Here is a 17,527-nt window from a genome sequence, read left to right on the forward strand (position 1 = left end):
ACTTCAAAGTAAACTAAAAGATTTGCTATCATCTGTTGAGTATTTGTTAATCATAAAAACTTAACCATAAATATTTAACCTGGTTGCTGCTTAAGGTTATTATTTATTTAAACTTATTTGCTTGCTGCTTGAGGTTGTAAGGAAGTGAGGACACATATTTTGTCTAGCCCAGCAAATGTAACATGTCTCTAGAATATATTGCTAAATATATTAACATTGTCTTTACATTTGTTGAAAATCCTTTACTTCAGCTTTACATGCTATAGCAATTTGATTGTGCTAGCACTACAAAGGTGCAATTTGGAATTAGTCTTCACCATGGAATATAATGACCAACAGTCAACAACTGCCAAAATGACTAAAATTACTATTTTAATTCCCAAAATGAATTCTTGCTGGTCATGATTACCGGTTAAAAAAAATTATGGTTTTGAAAAATGTTTGACAAATAATTAGGACGTAATTTGGAAAAACCATATATTATACTAAAATTAAAACCATTTAAAATTTGAAAAAACGCTTATAAATAGTTTTATTGTTTACAATATGTTTTGATGACCAATTTGTATGTGATGTAATTTATACCTAGCAATTGTTTTGCTTCACTTATTTAGATTAGTTTCATTTTACTGGTGGTGGAAAAGTATTTTTTCTTAAATAATAGAATTTCTTATTTTATTATTTTAATAAAAAATATTTAACACATTATTTTGAAAATATTATAATAATTACTTTATCTAACTGAGAATATTCTTTAAACAAACATTATTTTTAGACAAACAACACTTTCATTTTTAACACAGGATTGTAGTTAAAACCATTTGTTGAAAAGAAAATTCTATAGAATAGAAATTCTATTAACTAAGACATAAAAATCCTTTTTAAAAAAAATCATTTTATGTTACATAACTTATTGTTATAGTAGCATTTCATAAAACCATTTTTTTTTAGTATTAAATGTTCAGTTTCCATTTTTTTGATATTTAAAAAAAATTGTTTCAATATTTTAAAAAAAAATTTAATGATAAATTTTTTGGACATTATCGAACTTCCTTTTTAATTAAAAAATTTAGGAGTGAAATAATTTTTTTAAACTATTTACATTAGCAGGTAGTTAGAAGTTTCTATTTTAAAAATGCATTGATTTTATTTAAAATTATTATTTTAAAAGAAACACAAATTCATTAATTTAAAGCATTAAATTATTTTTGTTTTTATAAAGTTCATGAAGAAATAATACTAAGATAAAAATTTAAACAAAAAAAGTAAAAAAAAAATTTGACCATCAAAAAAAATTGACAATTGACTTTCAATTCTATGAGTTAGATGGTTGAATTGATGACTCGCCTTATTTATAGGGACTCAATTGAAGCATTATTAAAAATTAATTTTGGCAATCACTTTTGATTTTTAGACAATTGCCTAAAACACTCAGTCAACTGTCTAGTTATGCTAATAAAAAGTTTAGAGCAACTCATAACTCATAATGGCGGAGCAAAAAGCAGCAACAAATTTAGAGTGTTATACATTTAAGTTTATTATGTTACTACATTTAAGTTTAAAGCTTTTATAATCATGTTACTTACTAAATACCAAGAATGGGAAAACAGTTTGAATATACATATATCAAAATTAAAAAAATCAAGAAGAATATAATTTAATAAAGTTAAGAAACAATTTCAACACTGAAGAGGAAAGTGAATGACCGTGACAACGAATGAAGTGTCATGTATCTAACTAAGTTTCTTATACTCGGAGTGAAAAAAAGATTTTTTTTTAATTTAAAATAATTAAAAAACCATCTGAGAAAGCATGTTAGAAAGCTGATGTGAAAATAATGTAACAGAACAAAAAACAAAAACAAAATTAAAACTACCTAATAACAGCCTGAAACCTAGTGCAAAAAATATGTCATATATAATACGTATCAACCAATTGAATCAGAGGTGTACACTCATGGTCATCTGGTACCATCTGGTAACCTTGATTGTACACCTCTGATTCACTTCTTTAATACCTATTATATATGACTATAAGCTATATCCTTATATAAATAAGCTATATCCTAATTTTTTACATATCTTTAGTTTCACTTTCAATAATATTAATGGTTTCAATTTTTATACTTGATTAATGTTCTTATTTAATTATTATTTGTAATAGTAAAATAAAAACGGTAATTGGCAATAAGGTTAAACGGTAACGGCAATAAGGTCGCCTGAAAGGCAACTTTATTGCCTAAAATCTAAAACAAAAATAAAGCTATATTTTGAAAGCCACAGAACTAAAGTTTGTTTTCTATTATTAATTAGAACTAAAAAAAAATTGTATAAGCGTTTAAACATATTTTAAAAAAATACTTTTTAAATAAAAACTAAAAAGTTTTATCGTTTAAAAAAAATTTCTATTTTTTTTTTTTTTTTTTTTTCCAAATTTTATATAAGGATTTAAAGATAAAGTAAAAGAACTAAATTTGTCAGAAAAAAACAACTTGACAGGCTTTGTCAAGAGGCATTATACAACTTGCATTTCACATTCAGTACACTTTTTTTTGAGAATAAAAACTAAAATAAACTCCTACAATTTACCATTAAAATTGAAAAGATTTTGAAAAACTAAAAGTAAAAAATAATAAGTGTATGTATTTATTTAGCAAGCATTATTTTTCATGACAAAATTCCAAATGCAATGAATATTTTTAGGTAAAATTGTTTAATATATTTGTTTTCACTAAACAAAATATTGCAGCTGTTCTGCATTTTTACAAGATTAACTTTATAAACATGTCATCATCAAACATGTCAGAAATGTAAATGTAAGGGAAATGTAAGGGAGTTAGGGAAGTGCAGATCAAGTAACACTACCAGCTCTGTTGGTTTTTCACAAAGCTAAATTACCAAAAACTTCCTTAAATTTTTTTTCAAAAAGATCTCATTAGAAGTTTCGAAGAAAATAAACCTAATTACAGGTTTCAAAGTGAATTTGAATGGATTCGTAAGTTAATATTTTTTATACTACTATGTAAGAAAAAAAACCTAATTACAAAGTTATAAAAAATAATAAACCCAGACCCTAATATGTTCAATTGTTGCTTCTTTTCCAAACACCAGTATGTCTTCTTTATCAGTGATGATATCCATTACATGATTACATTATTCCAGTTTTTGTGAAGCTTATACTAGCCATTCAATCATAAAATTTTCATAAAGAAAAATTTAATTTTAATGATAGGAATGCATAAATGCTACATAAGCAACCACTCCTTGTATAACTAAATAAATTAGACACATAAATATATGCTACACATAAATATACAAACACACATATATAAATATATATATATATATATATATATATATATATATATATATATATATATATATATATATATATATATATATATATATCTTTATATAGTAGTCAAAAGAGACTTGTTTGTCCACGCCTAAAAAAACTTTTTTAGACAACTTGACTACATTTTTATAAAGTAAGCATTTTAAGAATTTTGCGGCAAAATAAACCTTAAGAAACTAGAGAGAATAAGCAATACTCGAAGAAAGGAAACGAAGACTATATGAAATAGAAAACCTAAATAGAAATAATAAACTAAAAAAAATTGAATATTAAAAAAAAAAAATTTGTCAAATAAATAATATATCTAAATATTTCGCTATTTTTGTTTTCTTATTTTTAGGGCATGTGTTATTTTCCACTACCAAAATCAGTATGATAAGGGAATACTTTATTATTTGTCCTAGAAACATCGACAATTTTTAAATTTGTTTTTCAAATGTTTTGTTAAACTTTACTGTTTTTATCAATGCACAGGAAAGTGGGAAAACTAATTGCTATTTATTTGTCTAAAAAAAATTTTTTTTGAAACAATTTTTTCATGTTAAAAAATTAAAAGTCATTGATACTTATATTTCAATATAAAATATTTGGTTGTTTTCACTACCCCCATTGAAATAGTCTGCGCTTTTGTTGGATTATCTAAATTGTGCATTTAGGCCTGATAATTTATTTGCTGATGAACTAATATTATTGATGATACTCCGAAAGTATGGGGTCATCCATAAAGAATGTCATGCTAAGTTTAACTAATGGCAAGAAGTAGAAGAATATTGGCTCTCATGCGCAGAGATTTTCAGAGTATTATAGCAGAGATTTATAGAGTATTCAATATATTTATATATAAGTATTTATATTCAATGAAAATCTCTGTGGAAGGTCAATAAACTTCTACTTCTGATTAGTATTTAAATTCTGAATGATGTTCTTTATGGACAACCCTTTGTGGGCTAGTGCATTGTTAATTTACTGAACTTTTTAATAAAATTTTTAGGAGTCTATTCAAAACTTTTTTTAAGTTTTTAAATATATTTTTTCAAACAGAGCAATCGCTGTGTTCATAATCTCTAGTAATTCATATTAACATTGGAAATTTGGCAATATAAAAGAAACAACTTCAGACATATATCAAATGTGGTAAATACATTTATAAAAGAAACCATGTTATTCTTTTATTTAACTTATTCTATTATTACAAAATTTATTAAGCAAATAATATATTTTAAAAATAAATAGCAATTTATTTTCTTATTTTCCTATTATATAAGTATTAAGAAAAAACATCAAATATAGCCAAAAACATTATTAAAAGCGAAAAGACGTCAAAATGAACAAACATAAGAAAAAAAACTAACAAAATTTCTCATAGTTATAGCATACATTAAAAATTAGTTTCTTAATTATATGAGCTGATAAAAATCGTGAATAAATTGCATATCAAAACTCTCAATCGTTGTTAAATTTTTATAAAAGATAATTTTTTTTTTTTTTCAACTTGTATCGAATTTGGTAGCTAAAAACAACAACCACCCTAAAAAAAAGAATACAAAAATTGTATAAAAATTTTATAAAAAAAAATACTTGTTTTAAATTTTCTTTTTTTAATTATTAAATTTTCTAGTTTTTTTAATTTAAAACTTGATATTTTGTTAAAATTTCATTTTTGTTTTTTTAAGATTTAAGATTAAACAATTAAGATTCTTTTTTTCCTCAGTTGATAAGTTTAGCGTTTTGCTGCAAATTATTGAAAGGCTTTATAAGTTAAAAGATGTGAATTGCCGTGGTCAGTGTGTCTAAAAAAATTACTTTATTATTTTAAATGTGGACAAACAAGGTGTGTGACCACATGGTCACACACCTTGTTTGTCACAAGGTGTGTGACCATATTTTTTTAAATATGTGTAAAACAAAATTTGTATTTTTATTTGAAATAAATGTTAATAAAACTTATCTTTTTAAACGTTTTATTAAAGTTACGCAAAACACTTTTAAATTAAGTAACAAATTACTTCTAATGATTTTGTTAAATAAATGGAAAAATTTTATCAAATTTGTTAAAAAGTGTTTTATATAATATTTTTAAATTGTATAAACATTTACTTTTTCAAAAAAATTTGAAAAAAAAAAAAAATTGTTAAAAAAATATCGTAGTCTTTTTAAAATGGTAATTTTTAATAATTTCATGCTCTAATTAATAAGTCAAGTTAAAAAAAAGGTTATAAACTTTTTTATTCGTAAAAATAGTTTCAAATGTTTAAACTTATCATAAAAAATACATGCCTACAAAAAAAATTTTATATATAACATTTTTTATTAATTTACACTAAATGTGTTTATCAATCATTATGATTAACTTTATGTTTTTATTTAAAGTTGCGTAGAATAAAAACTTAAGAAAAGATCAATGATTATAAGTTATTCATAATGTAACACTTTTTTAAATTGCATTTAAATTGTTAAAACATTAAAATAGTCATTCTTGTCCAAGCCTATATAATGTATGTTTATCTTGTTAATAAAAAATGGTGACTACTTATAAAAGGAATAATTCTGCTCCATCACTGACACTTTCTATAAATCACATTTACGCTCTACGCTAACAACTTTTCTTTAGTGCAACAATTAATGACTCTCCCTATTCTCAATGCATATTATTCCTTTTTATATTTATGTCCATTAAAAGTACTTTTAACATCTTACAATAATTCTAATTTTAGTTATTACATAATGTTATGAGTGTTTTTATTTCCAAAGAAAATATATCTAATATATATATATATATATATATATATATATATATATATATATATATATATATATATATATATATATATATATATATATAATAAATCTTTTTACTTAATAATGACATTAAATTTATGAAGGAATATGAAACCATTGCTAAATATGATGAAAATCAATATCTTGTTAAAGTAAACATTGTGACTTATAGTTTGGAAAGAAATTTAAAAAACTGCTTTCATATTCTGTTCCATACTTGTTTTACCTTAACTAAAATATTTAATTGAATTTTAAATTGTATTCTTGTATTCTCATATCTACCACTTTCTTGATAATTCTAAGTGTCTCTACGGCCGCCAGTTTGGATTTCGTTTAAAACACTCTACTTCCCATGCACTTACTAGCATTACTGAAATGATTCGTGGTGCAATTGATAGTGGCTCTTTGCTTGTGGCATTTTTATGTATTTCCAAAAAGAATTTGATACAGTTGACCATAAGGTTTTAATTGAAAAATTGTATCACTATGGCATACGGGGTATTGCTAACGATTGGTTTTCATCCTATATTAACAATTGTACTCAGTTTGTCTTGATTAATGGGTTTCAATCCACAAGTAAAGTTATTAAGTAAGGTGTCCCACAGGTTTCTGTTCTAGGACTTCTACTGTTTTTAATATATATATTTACGATCTGCCTCACTCTATAAATAATTTGAATGTTCATCATTTTGCTGACAACACTAATCTTCTATGCATAAATAAATCACTCACGCAGCTTTTTAAAAAAGTTAATTTAGATCTTCATAATTTGTGTCATTGGTTAAATAGTAACCACCTTTCCCTAAATATCAATAAAACTGAATTTATTATTTTTCACCCTCTAAAAAAAAAGATTGATAGTAATAATGTGAAAATTAGAATTAATTCCCATCTAAATATGTAAAATACCTCGGGCTATTTCTTGACAAAAACCTATCATGGTACTATCAACTAATTCAATTAAATAAAAACTCTCAGGTGCCAATAGTATGCTGTCATTAATATGACACTATGTTCCCCCAACATGTTCTAATATGCGGTAGTGGAGTAGTGGTAGAGCGCTCGCTTCATAAGCGAGAGGTTCCGAGTTCGACCCCCACCACGTCCCTGATTGTACCGCGCTCAACACGTTTCTCCGTGCAGCGGCCTTGTTCGTTAAGGTTCGTGTTTCGGAGTCATAGAGTTGAGAGAGGGTTATACCACAAATGAGTAGCCTCCTCGTCTGTAGTGGTCTTCTCGGCCTTGAGGAAGTGAATTAACAAAATTAAAAAAATTAAAAAAATCAATTTAATACTCCTTGTTCTCCTCACATCTAAGTTGTTGTTGCACTGTTTGGGGTCAAAAAGGTAGTCTTCTATTACATCGTATAAACAGTTTACAATGCACTTCCTTAAGAATTATGACATTTTCTCCTTTACAATCTAATATCGAAAATAGGTTTTCTGAATTAAAAATTCTAAAATTTCAAGATCTTGTAAAGCTTTATAATTGTCTCTTTGTGTTTGATTTTCTTCAAAATAAACTACCAAATTTGTTCAATAATTTTTTTATTAAAACGAGTGACACACACAAATATTACACTCGAAATACTGAAAATTTTAACTTGCACACTTCCTTTTTCAACACTATCAAATATGGCAAGTTCTCTATAAATACTAATGTATTTCTCACTGGAACCAAATAATACCATTTATAAAAAAAAAGATTTTAACTAAACCTTTTATTACCAACATTCTTCTTCTTAATCGAAACCAAATTAAGAAACTTTTAATTGAGAATATATTTAATGAATATTAATTTTATCTTTTATTATTATTGCTTTTTTTATATTACTGTATTTATAAAATCATTATTTTTATTTTATACTGTCTTTTTTACCTCTACTAATATTACTATAATCATTAATTTAACTTTGTTTTATAAATCTTATTAATATTATTTATAATGATAGTGATAGTGATTCAATTGTAGTAATAGTTTTATGGTTATTGTCCTAAATTTTGCAATAGCTTTTATCATTAGTTATAATTTTTAGTAAAATTATCATGATATAGTTATTACTTGTAATGTTTTTTTATTCATATTATTATTAATATTATTATTATTTTTATTATATTATTATTGCAATTATTATTATCTTTATTTATAAGTGCTTTATTTTCCTTTCTTTCTTTTTTTTTGTTTTTTTTCTTTTTTTCATCTTTATTTTATTTTAAATTCTTTCTCTATTTTATCTATATTTTTTTTTATGTTCTTTTTTTTGTATTTGTTTTATGTTTTTTTGTTGTTGTTTTTTTTTGTTGCTGTTTTTTTTTTAGGCATCACTCCATTGACTAGTTTTTAACTAACTGAGTGACACCTAACCTTATCTATATGAGTTTTAAAAATATTATTGTAAATTTTCATATTTTATGGTTAAATAAATGGATTTAAAAAAATAATAATAATAAAAAGCATTTTGCAACAATTAAGTAAAAGTGAAAGTTTACAAACACTACTAACAATATTTTGTAAAATAACTGTGATAAAATTAATGCTTGAAGAATTAACTCTTTTGACTACATCAAAAAAATAAGCATCTGAATTTTTATAAACATCAGGATTTAATAATTGCTAATTTAATGACTAATTTCAAGAAAAGTTTATCCTGCATCTATGGAATCTTATTAACTGATTGTTTAATTAAATGCTTAGCAATGTCCTATGGTCTAACACCAATAAGGAAAATTAAAGTATTTTCCAAAATGGAAGAAATTAAAGTCTACGGGACCTCACTGTTTTCCATCATTTATGAAACATCATGCTTGAATAACCAGTTTTAATAAGGTAACAGTAACAGATTTTCAAAATAAACTTCATGATGTTATTACACAATCACATCACATCAGATTTACATCTAAATGAAAACAAGATAACCACCTCACGGTGTATGTCTAAAGTCAAAAAGGGCATTACCAAATTCTTCAAGTGATAAAACAAGCAGAAATTTGGCAACACAGACAGGAATCATAAGTGCAATTGGTCATTCATTCCCACCTGTTTATTTAAAACTAAAAGAAAACTTAAAGTGAATAAAGAAAATTACCTCAAATAATACAGAACTTAAAAAAAAAATCTAGAAATATCAAAACTTACCTATTAAAAAAAGCCGAGTATAATGAAACCAAATTAATATGTTTAAAAGTGATAGTATTGCTATGTGGAAGACATTAAAAACTTTCACTGAAACTAAGGGTAAGGCTAAATTTGATATTAAGAAGATATATTTAATGATTCAAAAGACAAATTGATTGCAAGTTTCTTATTTTGAGTATTCTAGATATTGAAAAGTTAATAACAAAATTGTTTAGTTATGTGGTTGTTGATTATTTAAAAAATCACATCATTACAAGATAATGAATTCAGAAAAATTTCTAAAAATCATTTTGACAAAATAGTAAACAGCCCTAAAGTAAAAAAAGTATACATGAAATATTAATGTACCTATTGTTAATAATGTTTACCCAGTCAGCAATTTAAACTTGCTAAGGATACTTACTTTATCTTTGAGAACAGGTTTTGCACCTAAAACTTAGAAAAGATCTACTATAATGCTAATACAGAAAGTGAGATTACCCAAGTTACCACAAAACATGAGAATACTAAGCAGTGTATAAAAAAATACTTGATTTGTGTGCACATATACAGTTGCCAACTTATTTTGAAGCAAATATGCTATTAAATAAAAATCAATTTGGCTTCAGAAAAAATCACTCCACTATTTAATATTCTTCTATTGATTTTTTTTTTTTTTTTTTTTAGTTACTGCTTTTGGTGCTCCAAAACATTTTCATAATCTTATTACAGAGCATTGGGTAATAGCAATTTTATTCCTCCTTCCTTAGCAATGTGTTGCCTTCCTTAGCAATGTTTTACTTTATTAATTGATGATTACATGTTTATCATTACAGACTTTTCATGAAAAATTTTTTATTAATTGTTTCAAGAAAATTCATGAAACAATTAATAAAAAAATTATTTGAAAAATTGAAATGATATAAAAGTGGAAGGTGTATGACATCAACAATCTGTTGAATTTGTTGCAAGTTAATTAACAAGAGGAATTTAAAGGGTAAAAATTGATTAACAGTTATCATATGAGCTACCCTGTGAACTGTGTGCCAGTATCAGTAGTAGGACCCCTGGTATTCGTAAAACACATGAATGATAATAATAGTGCTACTATATGTGTAAACATCTATCTTTTTGAAGATGTCACATTAGTTTGTATTGAAGATACGAATTGTGAAGAATCGATTATGAAGATAAATTGTGACTCGAAAGTCAATAAGAATGCTGATTACATCATTTTTTAATACATTTATTGTACCTCATTTTGAATTTTATGATTCATTATTCTTAACTGCAAATCAAAATGACATTTAAATACTAAAGATGTTACAAAATAAAGCTATAATAAATGTCTTCGAAGAATTTTGTATAAAAAAACAGTGAAGTACACAGTTATTTTACAAGAAGTGCAAAAAATTATCATTTAAAAATTCAAAACACGAAAAGTAGACATAATTTTATACTTTTTATTTATAACAAATTTTTATATGATTTTAATTAGACAAGTAAAATTTCAAGAACCAAGTTGTGAAACATTAAAAAAAAGAGATATGAAGTGATTTAAACTATCTTTATAGTGATTTAAATAGCATTAATTTGGCTAATCATAATAACAAATAAATATTACTATAAATAATAAATATATACATTACTATAAATAATAAATATATACATAAAGACATTTACAATTATTGTGGTATTATGGGGCAAAATAAATCAAAATTTGAAAAAGAAAAAAAGAACTTTACCTTCTATGCATACTTTTTACGTTTTCCAGCTTCAACAAAGGTTATATTTTCCAAAAGTACATTTTATTTATATATAATGTGAATATTTAATTTTTTTTATTGAACTTTTTATGAAAAATATTATTTACTTGTACAAACAAATAGATTTTCAACCCAGGTGGTGTAAATTAAATAAATCCTAACAAAAAATACTCTCCTTCACTAATGTTTTGCTTTGACAAATTAGGTTTTCCGCAGAAAAATCACGGCGGATAAATACTATGCATTGTTCGGCTTTATAGAAATAGCAACAACTGACAGTGCCCGCTTGAAGCACATGCATATAAATACGTATATATCAGGCCCGTAGGAACAAAAATTATACAAAGGGAGGGGTAAGGATTCTGGATTAAGGGGCCCCGAAATAGTTTTAAAGACCTTTTTTCTTTTAGTCATTTTTTTCAAAAAATATAGCCCTGGGGCCTGAAAAGTCTAAATCCGCCACTGTGGAGAGGGGGGAATTCTACTAGGTAGGTCAAATAGCAGGTCAAAAATTTTTGTCAAAGAAACTTACGCCAAAAATACGGATAACAAATAAGGTTATTGCTATCCTTTTTTTTTTTTTATATATATATCTTATTTTATAACCGTTTGCTTTTTTCTAAAAATTAACTTCAAAATTATTTATTTGAAAAATTATTGGGGACAATTGCCCCTGCAGCATCCCCCCCGGTTGTTACGGGCATGTATATATATATACATATATATACATATATATACATATATATATATATACATATATATATATATATATATATATATATATATATATATATATATATATATATATATATATATATATATATATATATATATATATATATATATATATATATATATATATACATTTGAAGCTATTGACATTCGGAGAACCGATTACTATATATGGTAGGATGTTCCATGCATTGACAATGCAGTTGTTAAAAAAGTTAAAACGAGCTAAATTGTAGCTGTTTTTTTTACGGTGAAGAATTTAATGTAATATAAAATAAATGATATAGTATATATTACATACTTTTATTTATTGTGTGCAAATTTAATGACCGCGCTGATCAAATTGAGTAAAGATGGCTATTTATGAATAGAACAGTTATGTTAATTTATAAGTTAATATATATATTGTTAATTAAATAATTTTACTTGCTTTTTAAGCAAGTTAATTGGCCACCAATTATTTTGATTTTGATCTCGTTTTTCTTTACAGATCTTTACAGATAGATTTTATCTCACTCTACCAGGATTTTAATATGGTTTAGACTTAAAATATAATATGGATTTTTATTTTTAATGATAAGTTAGATTACTGTAAAAAAAGATAAGTAAGATTTAAGAAAGTTTTTTTTCTATTAGTTTGGACCAATCAATTTAAATTAAGAAAGTTAATAATAGTACAATTAGACATAAAAATATGTGTGTAAGCACGTTAGATGATAGGAAAGAATTAATATGCATAACATATATATATATATATATATATATATATATATATATATATATATATATATATATATATATATATATATATATATATATATATATATATATATATATATATTTCATAAGTAAAACTTTGGCAGTTTAAATATACTTAGACATGAAACTGGTCTAATTGGAGCATTTTCACCCAATTTAATTAAATTTAAAGAGTTTCTATATAATTACAAGTTTCCATCCAGTTTTAATAACTTAGTTCCTCAAATTTAATTCAAACAATTTTTAATGACCTCGTGTTCAAAACTATTTACTAAAAAACTAAAAGGTTTTATTAATGAAAGTTTGCATTAGAAGTTTTTTAAAAAGTGTTTTAAAAGTTTAACTTTTTCTGGTAATTGTTTTTTTCTTTTTCTAACAAATATGTGGGTTTGAGATTTCTTAGACCCGTGGTAAAACTGAGATAAACTACAATGCCAAAATTGTTCTAAATATTATTTTGATTTTAAATTAAAAGGCAAAGTTTCTTTTCAATAATGTATAAGTTATTTATAATAAATGTATGATTTTATAAATAAAAGATTGTTATTTAATAGAAATAGAATTATAATACAAATCTTTTTTTTTTATATATATATATTATACATAGTTTAATTTGAGTTAAATAAAAATATATAAAACAAACAAACAAGCTCTATAACATGACTATTGTTAACACATTGTTTTAAAGCCCTCCTTTTTGTTTATTTTTTGAATTTGAGCATCCCCACTGCTTTCCGAATTCCGGCGCCACCGTGATTGAAAAAAAAAAAATTATTTCAAGAATTCTTTTGAAAATGCATTATGGTTTTCAAAGGTAACCATCATAATGCTAAAATTAGTTCTTAGTTCTGTATTATCTACTTTGGATTTTCATTGACTACTTTAGGTAAAGTAGTTACTTTAAATGTGGTACATACTTATTATCAAATACCGCTCGGTGATCGCAACAACAGTATTAGGTGTTTTTCACAAGCTATATATATAAAGCAATGTTATAGAAATTTATGCATAGTATAATATATAAAAACAAAATTGGCATAAACAAATAATTTTAATTTAAGTAACATGGCTAACCAAGTAACTTGAACATACAAATAAATTGCTATTATACATACAATGAGGATGCTTTGCATTTTTTGAAAAACATTTATATTTGTATAAAAGAAAATACGGTTAGTGTATATTGACAAAGAAGTAGTTAACGGTTGTCATCTAATTAAAACAAAATAAATTTTTTCGTTTTGTTAAAATATTATCTATACATCCGAAATAATTTAACGCCGAAATATTAAAACGTAAAGGTGTTTAACAAACGTAAAGGTAAAAGGTAAAAACTACATGCGAGTTTTTATCTTTTACTTTATTTAAACATATGGTTGCAACGTTTTTGTGTTCTGAACAAAGGTAAAAATGAAATTTTAAAAAAAAGACATGCTGGAAAAGTTGTTTCATAAAGTTAAATAAAAACATCTGATTATACTTTACAACTTTTTCCTTTTTAAGTTTGTTTTTACAATAGCACTAGAGTACGCATATCCTCTCGTTATTCAAGTTAATATAATACATGGTTAATCTTAACAAACAACAAAATATAACAACAACAAAAATTTAGAACTAAATCACATATTTCTTTATACAACATTTAAGCTTGAACAACAAAGGTATGTCAATGGTATGAGCTGCAAAAAAATCCATTTTTTTGCGTGACCATTAGAACTAGAAATTTTGTAAAAAAATTTAAAGAGGAAAAAAGTTAGAACCATAATGATGATTCCAAAAAATTTTTATTCACACAAAGATATTAAAACAACTAATCTGTTATAACCATTAACTTGTTTTTATTTAACTTTATTAAAGTAGAAAAGACGTCGTTAAGTCTTCTTTGAGCTTATTAATAACCAAACACTATTAACGTATATGCAATGCCAAAAAATATTTATTTAGTTTAACTATATATGACACTTCACAATAATGATTAATAATAACACTTGATCCAAAATAGTTAATTACAATGTTGATTGTTCTTCCCTATGACAAACAAAAATTTATTAGGAATAGACAATCTGGAATTTATTGAGATAAGTGCGTTGTTGTCTAAATACATCACTTGGTTTGTAGTCACATGCACAATGAGTGTACATACGTTGGCTGAGGGTTTGAGTTTAAGCAGGTTGTCTTGTAATAAAAAGATTTTTTAGCTTTTGTGGATCTGAAAAAGTCTGTCGGAATAGAAGTTTGATAAGAGAGCCTACCTTCTGTCTGAGCTTTCTAAAACAGCAAAAGCATTTCTCAGCCTTATTATTATTTGCTCACATATTAGGTTAAATTTCTTTTTGAATAAATATTTTTACAAAACTATTCTTTTTTAAAACAATTTTGTGACAAACTGTTTGGTACAAAACAAAATTGTTTTTAACAAATCAACTATTAATTGAAACTTAAAAGAATTAAAAACAAAGTTTGCAGCGTCACAAGGTTTTTAGTTAGTTAGAAAAAAATTAAGTTAGAAGTTAACAGAAAGTTAGTTAAAAGTTAGCTACAAGTTAACAGAAAGTAAAAAAGAATGTTATATCAATAAAGAGCTTTATGAACTAGAAAAACATGAGAACAAGATAAAGTTTCAAAGCATAAATGTTTGAGAACAAAAAACTAAACAAATAAAAATTATAATACGGGGGGTGGGGGAAACTTTGATACATGATGTGACACGCAGGATTAAGTTATGGTTGATAGAAAATAATGAGAAAAATTTTCTAGCTGGTCAAAAGTTTTGCCCCCCTTTTCTCCTTCCCCAAACGTAAGATCAACAAGTTAATAAAATATTATTTTGCGCTATTCCTAATCGGACTTATTCATCGATAAATTTTAAGTTTCATAGTATAATCTCTCAGCGTTTAAAAATTATTACCATATAAAGACTGAACTTCCCTCAATTTGAGGGTTTTACAAATTTTATACGGTCATAATTTTTGAACGCTGAGAGATTATACTATAAAACTAATATTTATCGATGAATATAAGTCTAATTGAGAATAGTAAAAAAAATATTTTATCAACTTATTGCTCTCACGTTTGGGGAAATCATCCCACGATTTTTGAAAAGCGATCCTTATTTGACATAAGTATAAACACATAAACGTTTGGAGTTTGCTTAATGTCTGGAAGTTAGCTATCTCAAAGACCGAAAAATGCTGAACCCGCTCCTGAGTCTCCTAATATTAAGGTGCAGGTTGGATAATGCATTAACATCAGCAGTAATATTTGAAACATCTGAGCCATAATTTTTATTATATAACAATAGATCAAATGATCTTTCATTATTTTTATTAAGTAACAAACAAATTTCGCGATGATTTAATGCTTTTAAGACAATTTTTACTATTATTGTTTATTGATTTTTACTACCAAACCCATTACCTCCTGAATCTTGAAAGGAAATGTTTGTGCGCACGCGTTTGTGTCTCTTGATAAATGAAAACTGAAAATGCTGTTTATGAAAATCATAAATTTGAATATTGAGGAGTTAACGTCTTTTCCACGGGTTTGTTCCTTGAGCATAGCCAATGTTAGTAGCTCTTTGTGTATACCCTGGCAAGATACATATCACTCTAGTAATCCAAATTGGTGGTATCCTCAATGTCACATGATTCATCACTCACTAAAGAAAACATGGGTTGTGATTTTAAGTCAGAAAATTGTTGTAATGCCATATTATCTGTTATTTCTATTGTTCTGTCATGAACTGTTTTTGCAGAAAGTGAAATACCTTTGGTTTTTTAACTGTTTCCTCTTTATTTTTAAAAAAGTTATAAGGTTTACCACGCTTTTTTATTTCTCAAGAAATAGAAATGTTAACTGTTGCGAGACTATTTGAAGACTGTATCCATTTATTGAGTGTTAAGAATGAATGTTGCATATCTTGTTGTAATTCTATTTTTCTGTCAACGCTAGATAAATATTTTTTGGCAAAAACACGGTGTTTTGTTAAAAAGTGACGTTCAAGATTTGACGTTTTATTAGTCGACAATCTTCACTACAAAAACGTGATAGTAAACCAGTGATACTTGAAATAAAAGACAATTCGGTCCATTCGGATTTAAAGTCACAGTTTTTATCTGATTTTTTTTTGTTGTTTTTGCCATAGCAGGGTTTATTGTACTTAGATCAATTTCTTTTTTTAATCTAACAATAAGGTTATCCCACTTTTGCCAAACTAAGTCTGAGTTTGAATAAATAGCAGACAATATTATATAGATAATTACCATAACTTACCGGATATAGTTTTACCGCAAATATTTACCGTAAATAACGTACCGTTAAAACGGGATGAATAGGACAGTTTTTTAGGCTTTAAGATTTTTTTGGTACCACTAACTGAGAATGTAGTTTTTTTTCAGTTGCTAACTACAATCGTATTTATGTGCATTTGTGGCGCAGTGGTCAGAGTTCTGGCTCAGAGCCAAGAGATCCAAGGTTCGGCGCAGACTTTTTCTCAATAAGCAAGATTGGTATGAAAGGAACTTCCTAGTTGAAAGTTTTTACTTGCTCACATTTTATTTTGCATGGGCATTTGTTTTTATGATGCCTAATTGTATATTGGTCCTATTTTACTTTTAATGCGTTTTTTTGGTGTTGTTTTGTTCTTATTGCTACTTTCATTTTTATTTCGCCATTGTATATTTGTTAACACTCGCATTCTGTTACGCATACATTTTTATTTAGGCGTTCAAAGGTTTTAGATTTGCACTAGATACACGGTAGTGATATGTTGGCATGGTTGCTTCATTGTTAAATAAAACTGTTTCATTGTTTGAATGTCGTTTTTTTATAACAATATTTGCTAGGCTTAGTAATTTTTCTTTTTGTATACATTTTCAGCAAACACTATTAAGAAATTGATTTCTATTAGGAAATTGATTTCTTTATTTACAAACTTTTTATGCCATTTAATACACTATCGAATTGGAGGATTAAAACAAAATCCTAAGTTTTTTAGATATCCAAATAACCAGAATCATAATACT

General features: G+C 25.4%; 1 protein-coding gene across 2 annotated transcripts in view; it reads right to left on the minus strand.

Annotated features, from left to right (window-relative positions):
* LOC101236161 (uncharacterized) overlaps positions 1 to 11,224 on the minus strand; it is a 73,746-nt gene extending 62,522 nt beyond the window's left edge. Inside the window, exons 1-2 of one of the 2 annotated variants that reach the window (XM_065818283.1) lie at positions 10,992 to 11,224; positions 3,072 to 3,271 (exon numbers count right to left, since the gene is read on the minus strand). In XM_065818283.1, coding sequence (XP_065674355.1) covers positions 3,072 to 3,140 — 69 coding nt within the window. In that variant the 5' untranslated portion in view covers positions 3,141 to 3,271; positions 10,992 to 11,224. The remainder of the gene's footprint in view (positions 1 to 3,071; positions 3,272 to 10,991) is intronic. The other variant, XM_065818284.1, reaches the window with a different exon arrangement.
* Positions 11,225 to 17,527: the final 6,303 nt, after the last annotated feature.

Source organism: Hydra vulgaris, chromosome 14, assembly GCF_038396675.1.
Source record: "Hydra vulgaris chromosome 14, alternate assembly HydraT2T_AEP".
In the NCBI taxonomy this organism is placed as follows: Eukaryota; Metazoa; Cnidaria; class Hydrozoa; order Anthoathecata; family Hydridae; genus Hydra; species Hydra vulgaris.